Below are 20662 nucleotides of genomic sequence, written 5' to 3' on the forward strand. Positions count from 1 at the left end.
TTGCATATTTTGTCAGATCTTTGCCTTATAAATGAGTGAAAAGAATTATCTCCCATATGGACCATACAACACCAAATATATTTCCAAATTAGGTGAAATGTTGTGCAAAATTATGAACTCTGATTGTGCACTCTGTGAGATTTGTGTCAGCTAAGAGCAGTTTCTTGTTCATGTTCATGACCTTCCTGAAACTGCACATTTTAAACATCTTCATGGTTAGTATCACACAACTACTGAATATTGCATTGTTACAGAATTAAGGATTACCATGAAATGCCTTTGGTGCACTTGTCTTACATAGTTATAGCAATTCATAGTTTATTCATATAACATAATTTTTAATTAATCACCTAGAGCATTCATTAAATATTAAGGAGATACAAAGTATCTCTCTCCTATTTTGCTTAAAATTATATCCATGACAAGGATTTTTAATTGGATATTAAAGGAAATGAAAGAGATCACAGGATTATAAACCCAAATTAACTATAAAGCTAGGAAAACTATAACCTTTAACCTACAGGCTGGTTATGCAAGTATAATGATTCTGTATTTTACTTGACAAATATTTTAGGACATTATCTAAGGGTAATTGAAGTCAATCTGTTCTGTTATTTGAAATGACTTTGTGTTGGGTTCAAATTATATTTGGGTCAGACCCAATTATATTGATTATCCTGGATAGGGTAAATATCTTGATGGTTTGTAAATCTATTCATAGCAAAAACCCTAAAGATATGGCTTGTCTGAAAATCATAAAACGTTTTTTTTTTGAACTGTATCTCTTACTTAAATCCAGCAATATTGTATTTTAAACAAAAAGATTGCAAATTATAGTTAAAAGTATGTTTCTGTGATGTTCACCAGAAAAATAGCTAATGTGAGATACTGGTTGTCATGGTTTGAGATAGCCCAAAATCCAATTCCCTAGCTCCATCCCCTCCCACATCTCAACCCAATGTGAGATGGGTTTTTCCAGACAAAACACAACCAGACTCAGAATGGGGGAAAGGGAATATATTACAATGACTATACAAATAAATACTACAATACATTATATACAACCTTAGCTATCTCTACTATGACATAAGTATTTACAATGGATCAGATCTCTTCTCCCCTCCAAATAAAAGTCCAGGAGGGAAAGAAGGACAGATCCCTTTCAGTCTCTCAGGGCAGCAACTTCTTCAGAGTAGCAGTCACTAAGCAGCAGCATCTTCTAAGGCACAGGCTCTCTCTCTTCTGTTTCTTGCAGCAGCTTTTACTGGATCTCTGCCAGCACACACGAGGGGGAATCCAAGCCCTTCGCAGCCCCGTCGTCAACCAACCGAGGGGTCTTTTGTGGTCTTCATCACCCCAGACAAGGTCGTTTCACCACGTCATATCATGAAGCACAGGGGGTCTTCGTGACGGTCTGGTATCTCCAGGAGATTCAAGCTCCTTGCAGGGCCTCTGTGCCCTGTCTCAGGCTGCGAGCTTCTTTGTAGCTTGCAGCAAGGGAGGGCCTCAAGGCCAACCTCCCACACTCCGTCCTGGCTGAGCTCTCAGGACGACCGAGCTTCTTAAGCTCCTTTACCCATTTAGGACTTCTAATCAGTAAGAGTCCATCTCCCTCCGTTTTTGGAGGGATCTCCAACAAGGTTTAGGGGAGTTTTGCAGTCCTTACCCCCAAGCTTTCTCTCTGTAGAAACTTAGTTCTGTTCTCTGCTGCCGGTTCTCTACCTCAGCTTGAGCAGCTCTGAGTCTTCCTTGGCTGCATGCTGTTTCTGCTGCTTCCCTGGTTCAGGCCTTATCAGTTGGCTTTTAGCCATAACCTCTGGACGCTGCCGCCGCTTCTGCTCTCTCTGCTCACTCACGGTGGAAAACATCCTCCAGCTCACAGCTACAGACACATAGTCCAGCTTAACACTGTTCCAAGTCTCTGTAGCCCCCAGCTGCGGCTGGGGGGGGCAGAGGCCCACCCCAGAGAGCTCCTGCCCTCTCCTCGTGGCTTTTCACAACATGGCTACTTCTTCTAACCCCCAAAACTACAACTCTTCTCTTCCGTTTGGTTGTGGTATGTTTACATTTTTGCAGGAGCACTCATTGGACAGAATTTCAAAACTTCCAGGGGTTTCCACCCCTTGGGGTCTACCACTTTTCTTATCCTCTGGGGGAAAACAAAGTCCAAACCACTACACTGGTCTTTGACTTATAGCCAAGAGAAGTGGGGATGAAAATTCCAATACCCAGCATAGTTTTGGTTGTTTAATATTTTCTACTCTCCAGCCATATCAGCAGCTTTGCTTGTTACCCAGCAAAACATACCGCATTTATTATCCCTGATTGAGATGGATAGAAACATTTGAATTTTATAACAAAGAAAAGGAAAAGAAAGCAAAAACATTGTGTCATGCTTAAATTTTTGATACAAGTATGTAGTGCATTTGGAGACCTTGCTGCTTGTCTGAGACCAGACTTGATCTTTGTCCCAGAGTGAAGGCGACCTAATGAGGCTCTGGGAGGGAAAACAGGAGGTGAAGAGGATTCTGTCTGTCCCCCTTCACACTCCTGGAGGGGAAAGGCTGTGGAGGTGTTGCTGCATCAGCGGTAGGTTAGGGCCAGTGGCAGAAGAACAGAAATACCAGATGGTATTGAGCAGAACCAAGCTGGATTCTTGTATGTAAGGATTAAGCAGGAATTATGGATAACTTTATAGTAAAGGTGTTTAATGTTCCTGGTAGCAGTTGATGCCATGTAGAAGTGTGACGCCTTTGGTTTGTGTTATACATATTACACATCATTAATTGATATCAGTTATTAACTTTAATAACTGACTTCCTTTAAAGGTCTATTTTTTCTTTGTTAATGTGGCTAAAATTCAATTGATAAGGGTTTAGGCTGTTTCAAAATTATGCATCTGTTAAGATCATCTAGTTTTAGGAACCATTTTTCCCATAAATGATCTCACCAATGTTAAAACAGAAGTCATACAAGCATTTCTTATAAAAAAATCTTTTTAAAGTTTGATAAAATACACACAAGGTACTAGCAAGCTTTTTGAAAAACTCTGCAGAGGTTTCTAAAACAATACAGTCAGAGATTCAGAAATCCCTTTGAAGGATCGCCAACTCAAAATGAACTTCAGCAACTAGCTTTATCTGATACTATCCCTGGAAAGGTTGATCTCTGCACCAGGTCAGGAACATTTGTTAGTCTTGACTTCGGTAAATTAAAGTACAAATAACATTCTAAATTCAAGATCCTCTCTGCAAATATCCTCCCTTCCTTTTACCCTAATATCAGAATAATAAGTCACATTCTGAGATTACTGTGATTTTGTAATATCTATCAATATATATTAAAGTGTAGGTTAAAAATTGTCTTAAACATTCTGGAAAACAAAATCAGAAATCTGTGCCACCCACATGGAATTCAGTGTGTTACTAGCTAGTATCAAAGGAAGAAATACGGGAAACACTTTTAAGCAGCACAGATTTTTCCTCAGTATTTGCTACAATTGCTGAAAAAATTTTTGAAGTTGCTACATGTAGAATTCTTTTTAATGAACTTTTATTCAAGCTTCAGTAGAAACATACTTGTAGAGAAAAATAGCTGTAGAGGAATCCACATCTAAGAGGAAAAGACAGTTTTTAAATAAATAACCCCTATTTATTTTTTCACCCCATGTCAGATACACAAACTGTAAGTAATATTTAAAGTTCTAGTTGTGAAGTTGCAATTTATAATAAGTCACTAATGAGTGTGTGGGGTGGCATTAGTGTCCTGTCTACACTTGCACTCTAGGGCTCTGAACAATGCTGACATAAATAAGATTTACTGGCTCACTAGTTTTGTTAGATGGAGTGCTGTCATTTGTTGACTGCCCCACGTTACCTGTGAGTCCTAATCTTGGATGCATAAATGGCAGCTGACTGTCTGTGTTAAAAGGTACGGCAAATTTTTCAGGAATAAAAGGAAGACAATTTCAGTGCAGGAGCACAAACTCTTCTAAGATGACGTAGTTGGAACTATGATGCAACTACCCATTTTTCCTCAAACTATAGGTTTAATTACTGTCCATGAGTATCCCTACAGCTTTCTGGGTCATTTTTTTTCAAAGGAAAGTAAGTATTAGAATTTGATATCAATCCACTGTAGAAAGATTAGGACAACTGTGTGTTGCAATGATCATCCTCTGAAGGAATTCCTGTTCTTCAAGAGCAGTCTGCTTCCTCTGGAAAAATCTCTTGAAATCTTCACATACAGATCTTTCTGTGCATTATGTTTCCTTGGAACTGATTTCCTACACATAGGACTTTTCACATAGTAAGAATACCTTCTGTTATCTTTCATATCCTTTTTAAAAAATATATTGGGCAGAAATCTTCCTCTCAGCATGGGACACTCAGCCTCTCAGAAGCTCAAATTTTTTTGTGTGCAATTAGTAAAGAAATAGTGACAACAGCAGTTTTTTTGTTCTTTGGGTTTTTTAAGATCTTTCACCCATTGAGATTTAAGAGAAGTTGATTAGCATAAAGGGACTAGAAAAATGTCATTGTTTTTAGTTACTGATTACACTCAAGTGGAATTACAGCAGAAAGACTTGACATTAGAATTTCTACTTAAAACCCACCCTTTTCTAAAGGATCCATGTGTTTTAGAAGAGAGACAATTAGATTCAGATAATGGCTTTATTCATCTCATGGAATGTAGAGGGTTTGTTTGCTACATCAATATATTTTTACAGCAAACAAGCACTTTCTAAGCTTGCAGCATTTCCAAAATGTCTGTGCTGAGATTGCAGAGCTTGTAATTTCTTTGATCTTGTATTGGTCTGGAGTCCTTGAAAGCGGCAAGAGCAGGGAGCAAAGATGTAACTTGTGTGAGGTTTATAAGCACTTTGCCAATATTTGCAGATTTGTAAGCTTCATTGCAGGGCTTAGGGGTCTGTGAAAATGAAAAAAAAGAAAAAAAAAAAAAAAAATAAATGGTTAAGCCTGGCTTTCACAAAGAACACAGGATGTCAAATAGTCATTATGATACCCTTGTTCTCAAAAGCTGGAGAGACTCTGGCAAGTTTAAAATAGGTCCCTGTATGAAATTACATTATAGAGTAATCTGTAAAATCAGTTTGACACACTGAATCAAAGCTCTTAGTTACTGGTGAACAGAAAATTGATGTATTTTAAGTCCCATAACTGATAAATGACTTGATGGATTAACTACCAATTTTCTTTTTAAACTTTCCATCTACTTAATAGTTGCATGTGAAATTTCAGGTTCAGAATAACCTTTTCACTGCCCGAAAATATCAGACAGGTCACAAGAGAGAAAAATTGCATTTAAATAGAATTGCAATCATGCTACTTTGTCATGGATACTTCAGGAATAGAGATCAGGAATGCGGGTTAGCTAGGCCATAACCTAAGTGAATAAAGTTATCTTATGACTGACCATTTCTGGTCAGAATTCTTTCAAGTAGGTCCCATCCTGTTCCATTTTATGAAGAACTACACTTAATCCTCTCTCCAAACCTTCAGCCTAGTCCCAGGATCCATTTATGATGCTCTACTGAACTGAGAACTGAAAAGCTGAGGAAAATGGATGGGGGATATACTATATCAGATAGGAAGAATTTCAGACTTTCCCCCACTATTTCCTGAAAAAATCCAAATAAAACTGACCAGAATACAACTTAGGTTAAGTTCACCCTGGACACTTGCTATTGCAGTTTGTTTTTAAAAAGAGATTTCAAGACTTGCTACTCTCATTTTCACATGTCAGAAATGTGTTCTTTTAGAAAATGAACACTGTCTTTAACAAATGCTTCTCTCTAATCTTGTGTCTAAATCCAGTCTGTGAAGCAATCTGATCCTGTCTTGAAGACCTTTACTGAGCATCTGCCAAATTGCTACAATATTAATTTGCAATCTAACCTCCAAATGGGTCCCTGGGCTGTTGAATGGAAGGTCTGAATGTTCCAAACAATCTGTCAGTGAGAAAAAATAATCCTTTCTGGCTATCAAAGGGTGGTGACCATGGCCAAGGCCCTGGCTCCTAGGTGTTGTTTTATTCTGCTCTCAGCATACATCATGGAAGCTGTTGTATGGAACAAAACAAATGGGAACTGATGTGGAGAACATAATGAATAGAAGCTGGATGCAGAATGAGGTTTTCACAAAATATACCCTACTTGCTAGCCAGTTAGACATTTTGCTTTCTTATTCCTGTCAACATAGAGACATTTCTTGCTTAAGGAATCTTTATGCACTAGGTTATTGCCACAGCTGATACTCAAGTATTGCATATTATTGAAGGAAATTAGTACTTTTTAAAGGACTTTTCACCAGTTTTTCTCTGAGCTGAAACAGAAACTCTTCATCCATCTCTTTATGAAGCAGTAAATAATTTTGTAGGCCAACATTAATTTTGTGTACAGTTATCAAAATGTATAAAACATGTATGTGTATGTATGTTTGAATTTCTAATGATTCATTACAATTTCAGCATTCAGACTTCTCTTAAAAGGGAAATTATTACTATATTTCATACTCAAACAGATTTCAGGCATCACCATCATTACAGAAATATTGCTCACATATCCTCCATCAACCAAAGGCAGAGATAGAGAGGGGGAGCTACTGGGTGAGATTTTTTTTATTGTTGTGAATCAAAGGGTGAGACTATCTGGGAAGATGGAATTCTGTAATAGCTGATAATACTAGTTTGCAAACAGAACTTTATACACCAAGCTGAGTCAGCATGGAAATGATGAACAGTTGTGAAAAAGCCACCTCACACTGTTCCAGATATATATTGGAACAGCATATTGAGTAACTGAAGTTCATATTTTTTGATCTTTCACGTACAATGGTCCTTTGAACATTTTACAGGGACCTCTGTGGTTCAAGTGACAGCCACTGATGCGGATGATCCTACTTACGGCAACAGTGCTCGAGTGGTATACAGTATATTGCAAGGACAACCTTACTTCTCTGTGGAGCCAAAAACAGGTAACTTTCCATAAACTCTTTGCAGAAATGCTTAGAAAAAAGAAAATGTGCATTAAAACTTGCTAGGAACTTACTAATATGACCTCTTGGTTAATTGAATACATTTGGATTGTGTTGATCTTTTAATCTCTTATTCTTTAGAATAGATTATGAAAACCATACGTCTGAGCTATGTAATAAACAGACTTTGCTGGAATGGAATTTCTTATCTTGTCAATCTACCAACTGCCTGGTCTGCTGCCTGTTGCCATCTCTCTGATCAATGAAAATTTCAAGATACTGTGAACTGTGATGACCAGTGACAGGACCAAAGGGAATGGCTGAAGTTTTCTCAGGGGAGGTTTGGCTTGGATATTAGAAAGACTTTCTTCACCCAGAGGGTGGTCAGGCACTGGAACAGGCTCCCTGGGGAAGTGGTCACAGCACCAAGCCTGACAGAGTTCAAGAAGCATTTGGACAATACTCTCAGGCACATGGTGTGACTCTTGGGGATAGTCCTGTGTAGGGCTAAGAGATGGCCTTAATGATCCTTGTGGGTCTTTTCTGAGTCAGCATATTTGGTGATTCTGTGAACAATTTTTTTGCAGATGTTTGTCTTAGAAATATCTAAATGTCACACAGTCAGATTTCCATAATAACAGATTTACAGCACGATTACCTCTTCATTCTACTTTTTGAACTGAAGTTTTGTTGTGGAAAATGAATCTATATATTAATTTGAAGAAGAAAACACTGCATTTCCTATCCTTATTTGATACAACATTTTGCTGCCACTTTCAAAATATATTACTGGTGAAATTTTGCTTTTATAATTTTCATGAAATTTTGTGAATATTTTTAAGTCATGACAAGATGCAATCTTTAATCCTTTGTTGCTTTAGTAAACATTACCCATTCTGCTGTATCATTTCATAAAGCAGGAAAATAGGTTCTCGCTCTGCTCAATTCAGTTTAGTGCCTGAGCCTTCACTTACACCAACAAGGAGAAGAATTACAATCTTCATTTTGGAAATAGCCAAATTGAGACAAAGGAGAAAAAAAAGTATTTACCCTTTTTATTATAAATAGTCTTTGATGTGAATCAGACCTGAATCTCAATGCTATGACCAAAAAGCCACACTCAATTTAGCAATATCTAAGTTTGCAGAAATAAGTTATCTTCGTATTGCAACAGGTCCATGCTCAGCAGGTATACATAGCACTGCCTTTCTCCCTCCAATGAGTATGATTTATAGTGGTTTTCTCTCTGTTTCTGTCTCTCCATGTATGTATGTACAATGTGTGTTGCCACAGTGAATGCAGTCAGCCCTTGAACAGTACTATGGTAGTTTCTGCTAAATCAAAATCTTGATGAATTCAGTCTGAAATGTTTGCATACATTTCTCTTTGATGTAATACTCCAATTTCCTTTGTTCTTGACAGTAATCTTCCAAATGATTGGTTAATATTGCCTGGTAATTTAACTATGATAGAAAAACAAGCAGGCCAGGAAAAGCAATGTAGAAATAATAACACTATGAAATTGTATATTAATTGTATTTTAACGTGTCTTGTAAAATGGGTGAAATAGTGCCAGACAGTTCTGCTTGTGACATAAATGTTTCAACACAGAGGTGATTAATGGCAAGTCCTGCATTCGTAAGGGAAGAAATAAAACTCTAACTAAACATTCAACAAATAGCAGATGAAGAGATATGTGTCCCAATGTGCCTCTTCTTTATTTAGTTTGTTTATGTTTCCTTCACTGCTGACACTAAGTGCTGGTGGAGTAAACGGCTGCCTCTCTGGAAATCAGAGTTAGCAGCTGTACTGTGTACTGAGCATGAAATATTCATAAAATCATCATATTTTGAGAGGGCATATTTATTTTTTGCTCTATATCAGCATAACTGAAAGGATGAAACATGGAATTTTCCTCCAGTTTTCATTTCAAATCAATTAATTACAAATCGTGTGCAGATCATCAAATGGATATAACAAAAACTACTTCAGATATCACAATATTTCCATTAATAAATAAAAATTCTCTTGATTATGCTAATGATTTAGAAGTGGGTATTGTTAAATCAAATACATGGAAAAATAAGACAATTTCATATATCTGCAAAGTGTGGCATGATATCAGTATTAGTAAGAGTTAATGTGGTGAATGACTATTCAAAACATCATTAAATCAATCTTTACCTTGGGATGTTAAAAATTAATGCAGAATGTTCTGTTCTTCCTAACTCTAAAAGAGTAGGAAATCAAATATAGAAAAGGACATCTTCCAAGGAAGGGAGTGTTACCCAAGACATTGTGAAGTCTAGTTGAGGGAGATGTTATTTGGAAAACACAGTTATGCACAGCATTACACACTGAATCTAGTGCTAAATAAAAACTGGTGGGTTTTGGTGACTACTTAAAATAAGCTTGTAGTATGTCAGTTCGACTCCTAGTCAAACGCTGTGATATTAGTGTTAAAATTGGCTCATTCCACTCTTGTTGCTATCATTGATCTGTTGTTACCTTCTAAAGGCAAACTCAGCTTTCACAGTAGCATATTTGCTTGTGCAGCCATTGACAGCTTGTCTTACTGCAGGTGTTATCAAGACTGCCCTTCCGAATATGGATAGAGAAGCCAAGGACCAATACCTGTTAGTTATTCAAGCAAAGGACATGGTTGGGCAGAATGGTGGCTTATCAGGGACCACATCTGTAACTGTCACCCTGACTGATGTTAATGACAACCCACCCCGCTTTCCACGCAGTAAGTTGCTTTGTAAATACATAACTTGTAATATTATTCCTAAACATTGTTATTTTCTTTACACACCTTGCTATTTCTAAACAAAAAGTGCTTAGTTTCCATGTTAAGTACTTTCAGAATCACTGACCACTAGTTATAGTAATTATTATTATCATTATTACATAATTTTTCTTTCCCTAATGTGGATTGGACGAGTTGAAAAGAAGTGGTGTACAGCAGGGACATTCCTCTCTATGAAAAAGAAGAGCAAAAAATAGATATCTTAATCGATATTGAGCTCTTGCCAGTTAGACTTCAGGATTCTTTAATTTGACCCTTAATCCTTCATATTCCTTTGACATTTTAGCAGGATTTCTCATATCCTTACAATGTTTCCTAAAGAGTTAATCACAAAAGAGCTGGAAAGTCACCTTCCCTCTATTTGCTTTCTTTGACCAAGGTGTGTCTCCTCCTAACCAAAGAAAGGAGCACACAGTTGTACACTCAAAACTGAAGAGCACAGTTTATTCATAGAATTCTGTCTAGGGTTCTTTTTTTAAATGAAAAAAACATAATTCTTAAAGTAGAATTAAAATAATGTGAAGAATATATTCACATGAACTCGAACCTCACCTCCAAAATGAAAAAATAGATCTGTACGTAATAGATTCCCTGCTATTTCAAGCCACCAACTGCTTGAAATAATAAGAGAATAAGTGGAGTTATTTTTGAAGGTGAGGGTGTTATTGGCTACAGACTGCACTCAGATACCCTTTTGACAGCATATATATCATTTGGTACTTGAATAAAGAAGCTGCAATTTTCAAGTTGATGCACTTGCTGTTAAAGAAATGAATATGTATCAGTTTCTAGTGATGTTCAGATTGCAAACTGCCTAATCAAGATACACAGGTATAAAATAATAAGATTTTATATTGATATTAGTTTACTTTCCTCTTCTCTGGAAAACAAAGTAAAACATTCTCTGCATTATCATTTTTGCATCTTTATGTTATACCTCCCTTGTCACATGAAGAAATTATACCTATAGTACTTAAGGAAGAGTCTGTCACAAAGAGAACCTAGCAAAAAGGGCAATTCAGTCTCAAAACTGAAGCATATATTCTTGTAGCCTGAGTAAATATTCAGGCACATGATTTAAAGGAAAGTAAATTTAAGAAAGCTAGATTTTTGGGTTTTGCCTTCAGCCCCAGAAGACTCTGAATTCACTAAATTTTTAAATTTCACAGGATCATATCAATATAATGTCCCAGAGTCTTTGCCAGTGGCTTCTGTGGTGGCCAGAATAAAAGCTGCAGATGCAGATGTGGGACCTAATGCTGAAATGGAGTATAAGATTGTGGATGGTGATGGTTTGGGAGTATTCAAAATTTCTGTCGACAAAGACACTCAAGAGGGAATCATAACAATTCAGAAGGTGAGTCTGATTCTATCTACCAATTCTATTTGGATCTCTGCAAGATGAGGGCAGGTAATGAGAATATGGGTTTTTCTTTTTAAGAGTCTTGTCTGCTGTAAAGGTTTTTTCCATTGGTATATTTCATCTTGGCTTCACTGTATGATTTGGAGGGGTTTAATGAGTTACATTGAAAAATATTGTGCTTTTTATGTTTTGTGAGAGCTGTATTGTTTTGATGAGGATTTTTTTAAAGCGCCTGTATTTGGATGGGAGTATAAGCTTTAGTCTTATTTGTCTTTGTATTAAAGAGAAAATACAGAAATATATTTCACAGTGAAAATGCAAGCTCCAAATAAGAAAAGGATCCCAAAATTAATTTTAAAAATAATTATCTAATTGTCTTTGGTTGATGTGGTTCTGAATAGAACCACTAACTTTTAAATTATATAACAGTGAAAATAGTTATTTTACAGCTTCATATATTATTAAAAATATTATTTTTAAAAAACTGAAAAATTTAAATAAATATTTTTCTTCATAGCTCTCTGTATGTACAGTTAGAAAAGTAACCTTTTAAAATTGAAAAATTGTGTTTATATAAAAATATTAAACCAGCTTTCTTACCTTCCTGCAACTCATTTTAGACTACCCTCTAAAAAAATAAAAACGTTGAAATATTCAAGAAAATTTAATTTTTGTAAACAGGAAAAAAAATGCAACACCGTAGAAGAATCTCTTAAATAATTTCCTACTCTGAATGTGTGACTGCTTGGCAATGACAATACCAAATCTATGGACAAACTCTGGTAGAGCAATTTTAAGGAAAATTCCCTGTCTCACCATCCAGGAGCCACTCAGGCCATCACACTTGCACCACCTGAGTTGGGACCAAAGCCCATTTACAGCTATACACCCCATGCTCACACAGTCAGACTGGGTTTCCTTACTAGCTTGACCCCATGTTTCCTATAGCAGTGTGTCAGGCGTCCAGATCCTTAAAATAATTTCATTTTGGTGCAATAACAGTAACAAAATAGCAGCTCGAGCTGGTGCCTCCGAGGAGGGACTGGGAACAAAGGCACCCCCCGGGCTTTTATCCCCTCACAGTCTAAGCCCAGTAAGGTCCGAGGTTCTCAGCCCCTGCCATGTCTCTGAGTGTTCTGTCCCCTGCTGGGCCACAGGCCCCTGTGACCTTTGTTCTGCAGAGGGTCCGCATTTCACGACCTCTTGCCTGGGACTCCAGCCACCTAGAGCTAAATCTGCAACTGCCTCTGCAACCCAGCTACCTGTACTGGATGTATTCCTCAGCAATTTAATACCCCTAAAATGTGGGAATCACTTGGCATTTTAGAATATATGTGATTATGTTCCTAAACAAGGACTTACATTTGTACTTGATATAATTCTGTAATGGATTTTTCTTCCCAATATACTCTTTAATTTTTGTAACCTTCGTCTATCAGTTGTGGGGTTTTTTTTCTTGTTTTATTGGGTTTTTTTTCCCCTTCTCTGGTGCATCAGTTCTTTTCCAAAAAGAAATAAAACTTCAGTAACATATCTCCTTTGAAAGAAGCTAAAACTGCATGATGTTGCAAAGCAATGGGCTAGTTTTCTGTCTTAATAGCTGTTGAGAGCTAGTAAGAATCCACACGTCACAACAAATGGAGTATGTTCAGCACTGTGAACATGCATATTAGATCAGGCTCTAATATGTGTAGTGTGAATTATCTTTTTTAAGGCGAAAGCACCCATCTTAGGCTTCTTGCAAACTATACTACCTTTTGTATTTCAAACTTGTATGTTTGAAATACAAGTGATGAAAAGTTAGTAGTCTCTTTGTTCAACAGCCAAATTCAATATGACATCTTCAGTTGCTCATTTAAGATTTTTGACCAAAGATTTGAGAGAAATTTGCCTATCCTAGAGGGAGAGCATTTACCAGTGCCACAGTGACCAACACTGAATCAGTCAGGGTTGTCAGTGATCTAGTTTGAGAACTGGTGAGTTCACTGTAATTTTTAGTATACTTTTGTAGTCATGGTGTTTGTTCCTGACATATCCTGATTGCAGTGCTGTACAGTGGACCAAATAATTGCCATTTATTATTTCTGTAATAACTTTAGCTGGGGAGCTGAACTGGACTTTTCAGTACTGAACATTTGTCCTAAGAAATGCTCTGTGAAATAGCTATTGAACTACATTAAAAAGGTTAAAAATTGTTGACCTGATGAAGTGATCCAATTTGTTAATAATCTTTAAACCTAGATGCTGCTATATTTTGACATAAGAATTGAGATTTTTTTCTGTCCGTCATTAGAACTTTTCTCCAATTTTCCTGCTATTATTAATTCACTTTACTGTGTGCAGTGGATTGACCTTGGCTGGGTGCTAGGTGCCCACCCAGTCACTCTATCACACCCCACTTGGGTATGGGGGGTAGAAATAAGGTGGAAAAAACATTGTGGGTCGAGATAAGGGCAGTTTACAAAAGCAAAAGTGAAGGTCTCATGCACACCAAACAAGGGAAAAAATACAGAAGATCTTATTCCTTATGGTGATGTCCAGCCACTTACTGGGAAGTAGGGCTTCGTGTATCAGTTGCTTCAGAAGGCAAACGCTGTAAATAATGAATACCCCTTCCCTCCCCCCCTCCTCTTTCCCTTAGCTTTTATATCTGAGCAGACAGCGTATGGCATGGAATATCCCTTTGGTCAGTTTGGATCAGCTGTCCTGACTGTTTCTCCTCCCATGATTTTGCCCACACCCAGCCTACTGGTGTGTGTGGAGAATGTTGGAGAGACAGTGCTGATGCTGTGCCAGCGCTGCTTGGCAGTGGCCAAAACACTGGTGTGTTGTCAACACCTTCCCAGCTACCAATACAAAGTGCAGCACTGTGGGGGGCTGCTGTGTGGAAAATTAACTGCACTGCATCCAGACTCGGTACACTCTGCCATACCCAAAAGCAAGTCCTCATGCTGAGAGGCACCTCCCAAACCTTTGGATGTCCTTAGCTCTGCATTTTGACTCCAGACAACTTAGTGTCTTGCCCAGGGCTGAAGGACACTCCCTGCCAACCCTGCAGAAAATATTGTCTAGGAGAGAAGTGAAGAGCTCAAGCACAGTGGCTACCGGGCAACTTGTTCTTCTCTGGAGAACAAATACATAGACCATTAATAACAGTATATGTAGGTTAAATGGGCTTCAGCTACTGAGTCTTACCTGCCAGATCACTACGGAGTCAGGCAAGGGTTATCCCTGGATGATAATGTGTGCTCGTTGGTAGGAAATCAGGGAAGAAATTAAGTCTGTAGCCTGAAATCTGCCTAAACATTTTACTGTCCAGCACATGATGTTCTGTACTCCTCTGAGTGCAATTACCTCTCTCCTTTTCATGCCCTGAAATTAGCTGAGGTATTGAGAAACAGCTCAGCCTCAAAATGCATGCCCATCCTTTTCAACTTGTATTTATATGCTCAGATGACATGTCTGTGTACACATCAAGCAGTAAAATGCCAAGGCAAAGACTTCTGAAAAGGCACGCTTTGGTTCTAAATGCAAATGGATGCGCTAGCTTTGCATACTTTTGCTGCAATTGTACATAAAGCTCAGCAGGCTGGGCATGAAAATCACCAGCAGTAACTCTGAGCAGCTGAAAGCACTGCTCCATTCATTTTTGTGCTGGGTGTTGTGGATAAAGTTTGGCACCTGATTATCCGAGTTCCACATGAACTGAGGATTTTTCATTCTGCTTTTAGAAGGATAACCGCTTTTGAAAAGTTGACTTCCTCACTAAAAACTAACACTTCTTTTAACACATAAGTAGCATTAAATAAAAAGAAAAGAGTTTTTGTAAGAAAGAAAAAAATTGTGAGAAGTGATATTTAAGAATTCACTGAGCAAAGCAGGTTTTTTGTGCTCCAAATGGATGGAATATGAAAGAAAATGCCCAAGAACGAGTAAAAATTGTAGGAAAATTATTTGGTTTTAAACAGAGAGATACCAGGCTTCATGACATTAGAAAGATAAAAATGTTACATGATTAAGTATATCTCAAGATTACTTGTGTATGATGGACTTACACATGTATTGGTTTGAAAGGTGACAAAATTGGTCACCACTTTGAAAGGTCACAAAATTGGAATAAGATTTGGGTGGTTTAATTTTTGGGTTGGTTTGCATTGTTTTCTATGCACGTATAAACACATTTCTTCTCTGCACCCTATGACACAGAGACTTCAAAACATCGAAAGTCAGCAGAAAAAAAAAAGTGATTTTACTCTAACAGTGATATTCATAGAAATATGGAGAGTATTCTTTCCTTATTTATATCTCTTCTGCATTGCTAAATCCAGATATCTCTTTGGCTTGCACAGTCTATTGAGAATGGGTTTTTCTCAACACTTTGAGAAAAGTGTTGTTTTCTACAGTGTTGTTTTCTGGATAGTACTGGTAGTTCTGCTCATAGTTTTTATAGCCATGGAAGGACTGGGGATTCCAGGTTCCTCAATATGCTAGTACTGTTGTTACCTAGTGTCAGTATATATTATCTACTGATCTAAACCTCAGTTCAAAGTAACTTTTTGATTATAGTCTGGTACTCCTGCAATAACTCCCTTGACCACATGGAATCAGACAAGGGAGGAATGCTTTCTCTGTGTGTTTTTCCCCTTGATCTTTATCCTTCCAAGGAGTAAAGAGTAGGATTGTACTATTTTATGCAGCACAACGAAGAAGCATGCATGCTGTATCACTGTACAGTGTTTACTGCTATATTGTTTTTCACATGGTCATCACACCTTACTTCCTTTTGTCCTGGTTATGATTTTTGAATCAGGATAAAATGAATGAAATGTGAAATTCACACATTCCAGGAAGTTGCTGAAGTTCACTCTAAACTAAACAAAACAACAATAAAACTCCCAAAGAAACAAACCCATACAACTTTTTCAAAATATTTGGGACAAGGGCTAATTTTTTCGTGAATTTATGACATATATAACAGCAGGTTATGTCTGGGTAGAATTTTTATTTTGTGAGATCATCATCTAATGACAGAAACACTACTGAACCATTTACTTGGTTAGTTGCACTAAAAACCCAAACCTACCCTCTTCTGCAATACATGAACTGAATTCATATGCAAAAAAATGTATCCAGCATGTGTCTAGGACAATATATAAAAGGGTTCAAGTTGTTTTTAGGATGCTATACTCTATTTCCAAGGTGCTATAGGATATCAAAAATGCTAGAAGACAAACTTTGTGTTTCTTCTTCCTTGTCTTTCTTCTTCTCTTCAGAATTTGGTATAAACAAGTGAATGTGACCCATAAGAGATATTTTCAGCTTAAAGGAAGAGTGGGAAAGTGGTGGGAAAGCTAATGGTTTTTTTTTCCTGTAACCTACTGTATTCAAACAATTTGTTGCCCAGTAGTTTCAAGTTCCTGTGGAAATCTTCCCATTTTTTTATTTACCCACTTTCTCTTTTGTTAAAAATACTAATAAATAAATGAAAAGTTTTCACTTGTCAGATGAAACAGAGGAAAATTCTATTTTTATCCTTTACAGAGCAGTCTAAAGATGCCATCTACTCAAACTTTGTGCTACAATTCTGATGTTGGAAATAATGTGAGAGTTTGGCTATTCTCCAAACTGTAGGCAGTCTCTGTAATGAATCACAGAATAGAACAGAATAGAATAGAATAGAATGGAATAGAGATCATACATTAGAATAATTAAGGTTGGAAAAGACCTTAACCTTGGGAAAGATCATCAAGTCCGACCTTTGACCAAACACAGCCATGTCAGCTAGTGCCACATCCAGTTGTTTCTTGAACATCTCCAGGGATCGTGACTCTACAACCTCCCTGGGCAGCCTGTTTCAATGCTTAACCACCCTTCAGTGATGATGATGTCCAGCCTCAGCCTTTTCATGACGTCCAACCTGAATCTCTCTTGGCACAAGCTTGTGGTAGTTGTAGAGAACGATAAGTTCCTCTGAGGCTCTTTTTCTCCTGGCTGAACAACCCCAGCCACTCCTTTAGCCAGTACTCATATGACTTACTTTCGAGACACTTCACCAGCTCCGCTACCATTCTCTGGACATGCTCCAGAGAACACCTCAATGTTTTTCTTATAGTGAGATGCCCAAAATTGAACACAGTACTTGAGGTGCAGACCCCTGTGGTGAGTAAAAGGGAGCAATCAGCAATCCCTTCCCTGGTCCTGCTGGCCACACTGTTTTTCATACAAGCCAGGATGCCACTCCAGGTGACTCCACTTCTAGATCACCTGGAGACACTGCTGGATCATGTCCATCTGGCTGTCAACCAGCACTCCAGGTCATTTTTGGGAAAGCCAGACCACTTTCTGGCCATTCTTTCCCAAGCTTGTAGTGCTGCATGGGGCGGTTGTGACCGAAGTGCAAGACACAGCTTTGTTGAACCTCATACAGTTGACCTCAGCCCACTGATCCACCCTGTCCAGGTCCCTCTGCAAAGTCGTCTTACCCTCCAGTCGATCAACACTGCCACCCAACTTAGTGTCATCCATGAACTTACTGTGGGTGCATTCGATCTCCTCATCCAAATTATTTATAAAGATATTAAACAGGATTGGCCACAACACTGAGCCCTGGGGAACCCCCACTAGTGACTGGAGACCAAGTGGATGTAGCACCATTCACTGCCGCTGTCTGGGCCTGACGAGCCAGCCAGTTTTGAACCCAGCGAACAGTGCACCTGTCAAAGCCATGGGCTGCCAATTCAGAAGTTAAACTAAACTAGATGTGTAAGTTCCCTTCAAGCTTGATTAAGGAAAATATCCATCTTAAGTGACCTTCGCAGAAAAAGATCAAGAAACAAAATATCCCAAAAGAAGTATTGTACAGGTTTTGAAAAGGAATCGGGCATTTGTATTTCTTAGAAGTGTTTGAAAATTTTTTCTCGGTTCACACTGTGACTCAGTTCTCCATCTGTAGAGTAGGATCAATTCCTTCCTGTGGTTTCGTTTGTAATTTACACTCTGCTATCAGTGCTCTGCTAGTAAAGGACTCACATAATTTGCATAGCTCGATTTCACAGTGGTGAGGCTGTTTGGAGAAAATGTGTAATTTTTCTGCATATATTGGAGTTTTAAAAAATGTGTCAGATTTGTCTCTGCAGTAGCAATCTTAGAACTGAAGAAACATTTATGGAAGTGAATGATGATTCAGTCATTTAATACAACAAATTCTGAAGTATCCATGCAAACCTACGTGTGTACAATTTTGAAGTGAATTTGACTGTTCACAGAATTCTGATCGTAATACACATGAATGGAGTCTTGGTTTCACTTTCTAAGCAAACTGCATACACAACCTTATTTTTGTGGTTTCCAAAGCACTGTTTCTAAGAATAGTATACTAAAAAGGGCATATAAGTACAGATTTCCCTTTATTCGCAAAGTTGCAGGCTGTGGTTAGACTTCAGTAATAGAAATAGCTTAGTAGCAAAGCATCTTAAGATAAAAAACCTGATGCTCTTTATCCACCTACAACTTTATCAAATACTTGGTACTTAAAGTAGCAATGGTAATTTAATAATAAAATAGGCTGTAAGATATATTTTTATTTTATGTATCATATGTGACTTTTTGAAATGTTATGATACCTGATTCAAGTCATTTGGAAGTCTATGGAGAGATTTCAGTGGACTTAAAAGGAAAAAAAGATAAAAAAAACCCTGAAGACTCTGTAGAGAGAGGAATGTAATGTCTTGCTGCAGCAAGTGACAAGCATTAAGATTTCCCATGGTACAGTTCTTGCTCACTTTGCCTTCATTTCTCCCCCCAGTGCACAGCCCAACCACCAATATCACCAACCAATTTGAATGTTAAAGGAAAAAATGTGAAAATAGTGTTACGAAGTACTTTCTGATAGACAGTGACTGCTAAGAGATTATTTTAAAACCTGAGTTCATTCTAAAAGCAATACTGGCAATTATAAAATGGGAGGGGAGAGGGTTTGTGCATAGGCTTTTGAGTGAAAAGCTATCTTTCCATTGCTGTTAACATTTTTCCTGCTGGAAATTTTTCTTTCAATTCTGTATCAGAGTTTACAATGTAAGAACATGAGGCTTCCATGGTTCCTTTGAGAGATGGTGTGCATTTGTTTGATGTACTGCAGTTTTCAATATAAAACCTCAACTGAGCTTAAAAATGGGATTTTCACCCCTAAAAAGTACCTTATTACAAAGTTACCATTAAATAAAAATGAAAATTACAAAAATGAGCTTTCCATGAGTTATAACTTCATATTCAACCTCTGTAATATAGAAGACTTGTTTTAATTTTCTTTAGAGAGTATAAAATTCTTACCCCTTAAAAGGAAAAACTAATAAAACTAACAGAGTTCACAAAAGGAAAGATTAATGGATCCTGCACAAGATCCAATCAGATAATATTAATGCACAGATATTAATGAAGCTGTCAAGCTCTATTCACTGTACTGAAGGACTGAAGTATACATCGTCCATTTAACCTTCAGCACTGATGTAGTGATTTGTAGTCAGTTAAGCTGGTGTTCCATTATTGGAATCCTGTGCCTTTTTTTATAGCAGGAAATAATAGAGGCATGATCCGAAGGCCAGTTAAATAATGCTGCCTGTTAACAGATGTCAGTGATAATTAGATAAGAAGAATTAAAATCTTTTCAGTTCACTTTCTCAGTCTTTCATTAGTGTTTGTAGAGTGTAATGTCTTAATTGTATTATGTAAAAATGTTGAAACATTTCCACCAGGTCAAGAGCTCTTGCATATTAATCATACCTTAGGGGTTCTGTTTGTTTTCCAGAGTATATTCTGCCTTAAAACCTGATGCCTCTGTATTCACCACAGGATCTGAGGTTGTGTATATTGTAGAAATAGATTGAGGATGATGACTGTAGCTTTTGTAGACATTGCCACACCCCACAAGAGACAGGCTCTGCTACAAAGAGCTGAAGTAAAACAACATCACTGCCACTGCATAACACAATAACACTAGATATTGTAAAATCCCTTTGCCAATCCATACTTACCTTTTTCTAAACACTAACTGTTCTCCACTGTGTTTGTACATAAGTTAGATTTTTTTAAATTTCTTTATTCATGTTTCGTTAACAAGGATCCTTATAGCTTTTGGATATTGTCAGCAGCATTGTACCAGAAGATATCTGAGTAAATCCTAGGGCAGGATACATGTTGCTGAGAGCAGATGTTTACTTCTTCCAATTATTGATACTCCATTACTAATGAATGGTGAAAAACAGGCATTCATAACTAGACCAGTTGATTTTTTTCCTGGAAGAATTTTGGTACAATCACACTAAGGACATATTTCTTAGATGTATACAGCTAAGTTAGAGAAGTTCAACCTGCTCTTATTAAGGAAGGCTGTTTAGAATATGAATCTACACCATGATAGTTTTGCATCCTTCTCTATGAGGAAATACTTTTCTAATCAAATTGTATTTTTCATGTATTCCCTACTAGTCTAAAACTCCT

General features: G+C 37.5%; 1 protein-coding gene across 1 annotated transcript in view; it reads left to right on the plus strand.

The window, feature by feature from the left end:
• Positions 1-20662, plus strand: part of CDH7 (cadherin 7) — an 87688-nt gene that overhangs the window by 42558 nt on the left and 24468 nt on the right. The window contains 3 exon segments of the mRNA XM_032702801.1: positions 6876-6995; positions 9577-9744; positions 10974-11161. Of these exon segments, the coding sequence (XP_032558692.1) occupies positions 6876-6995; positions 9577-9744; positions 10974-11161 (476 nt within the window).

This window comes from Chiroxiphia lanceolata, chromosome 1 (genome assembly GCF_009829145.1).
Source record: "Chiroxiphia lanceolata isolate bChiLan1 chromosome 1, bChiLan1.pri, whole genome shotgun sequence".
NCBI classification, from domain to species: domain Eukaryota; kingdom Metazoa; phylum Chordata; class Aves; order Passeriformes; family Pipridae; genus Chiroxiphia; species Chiroxiphia lanceolata.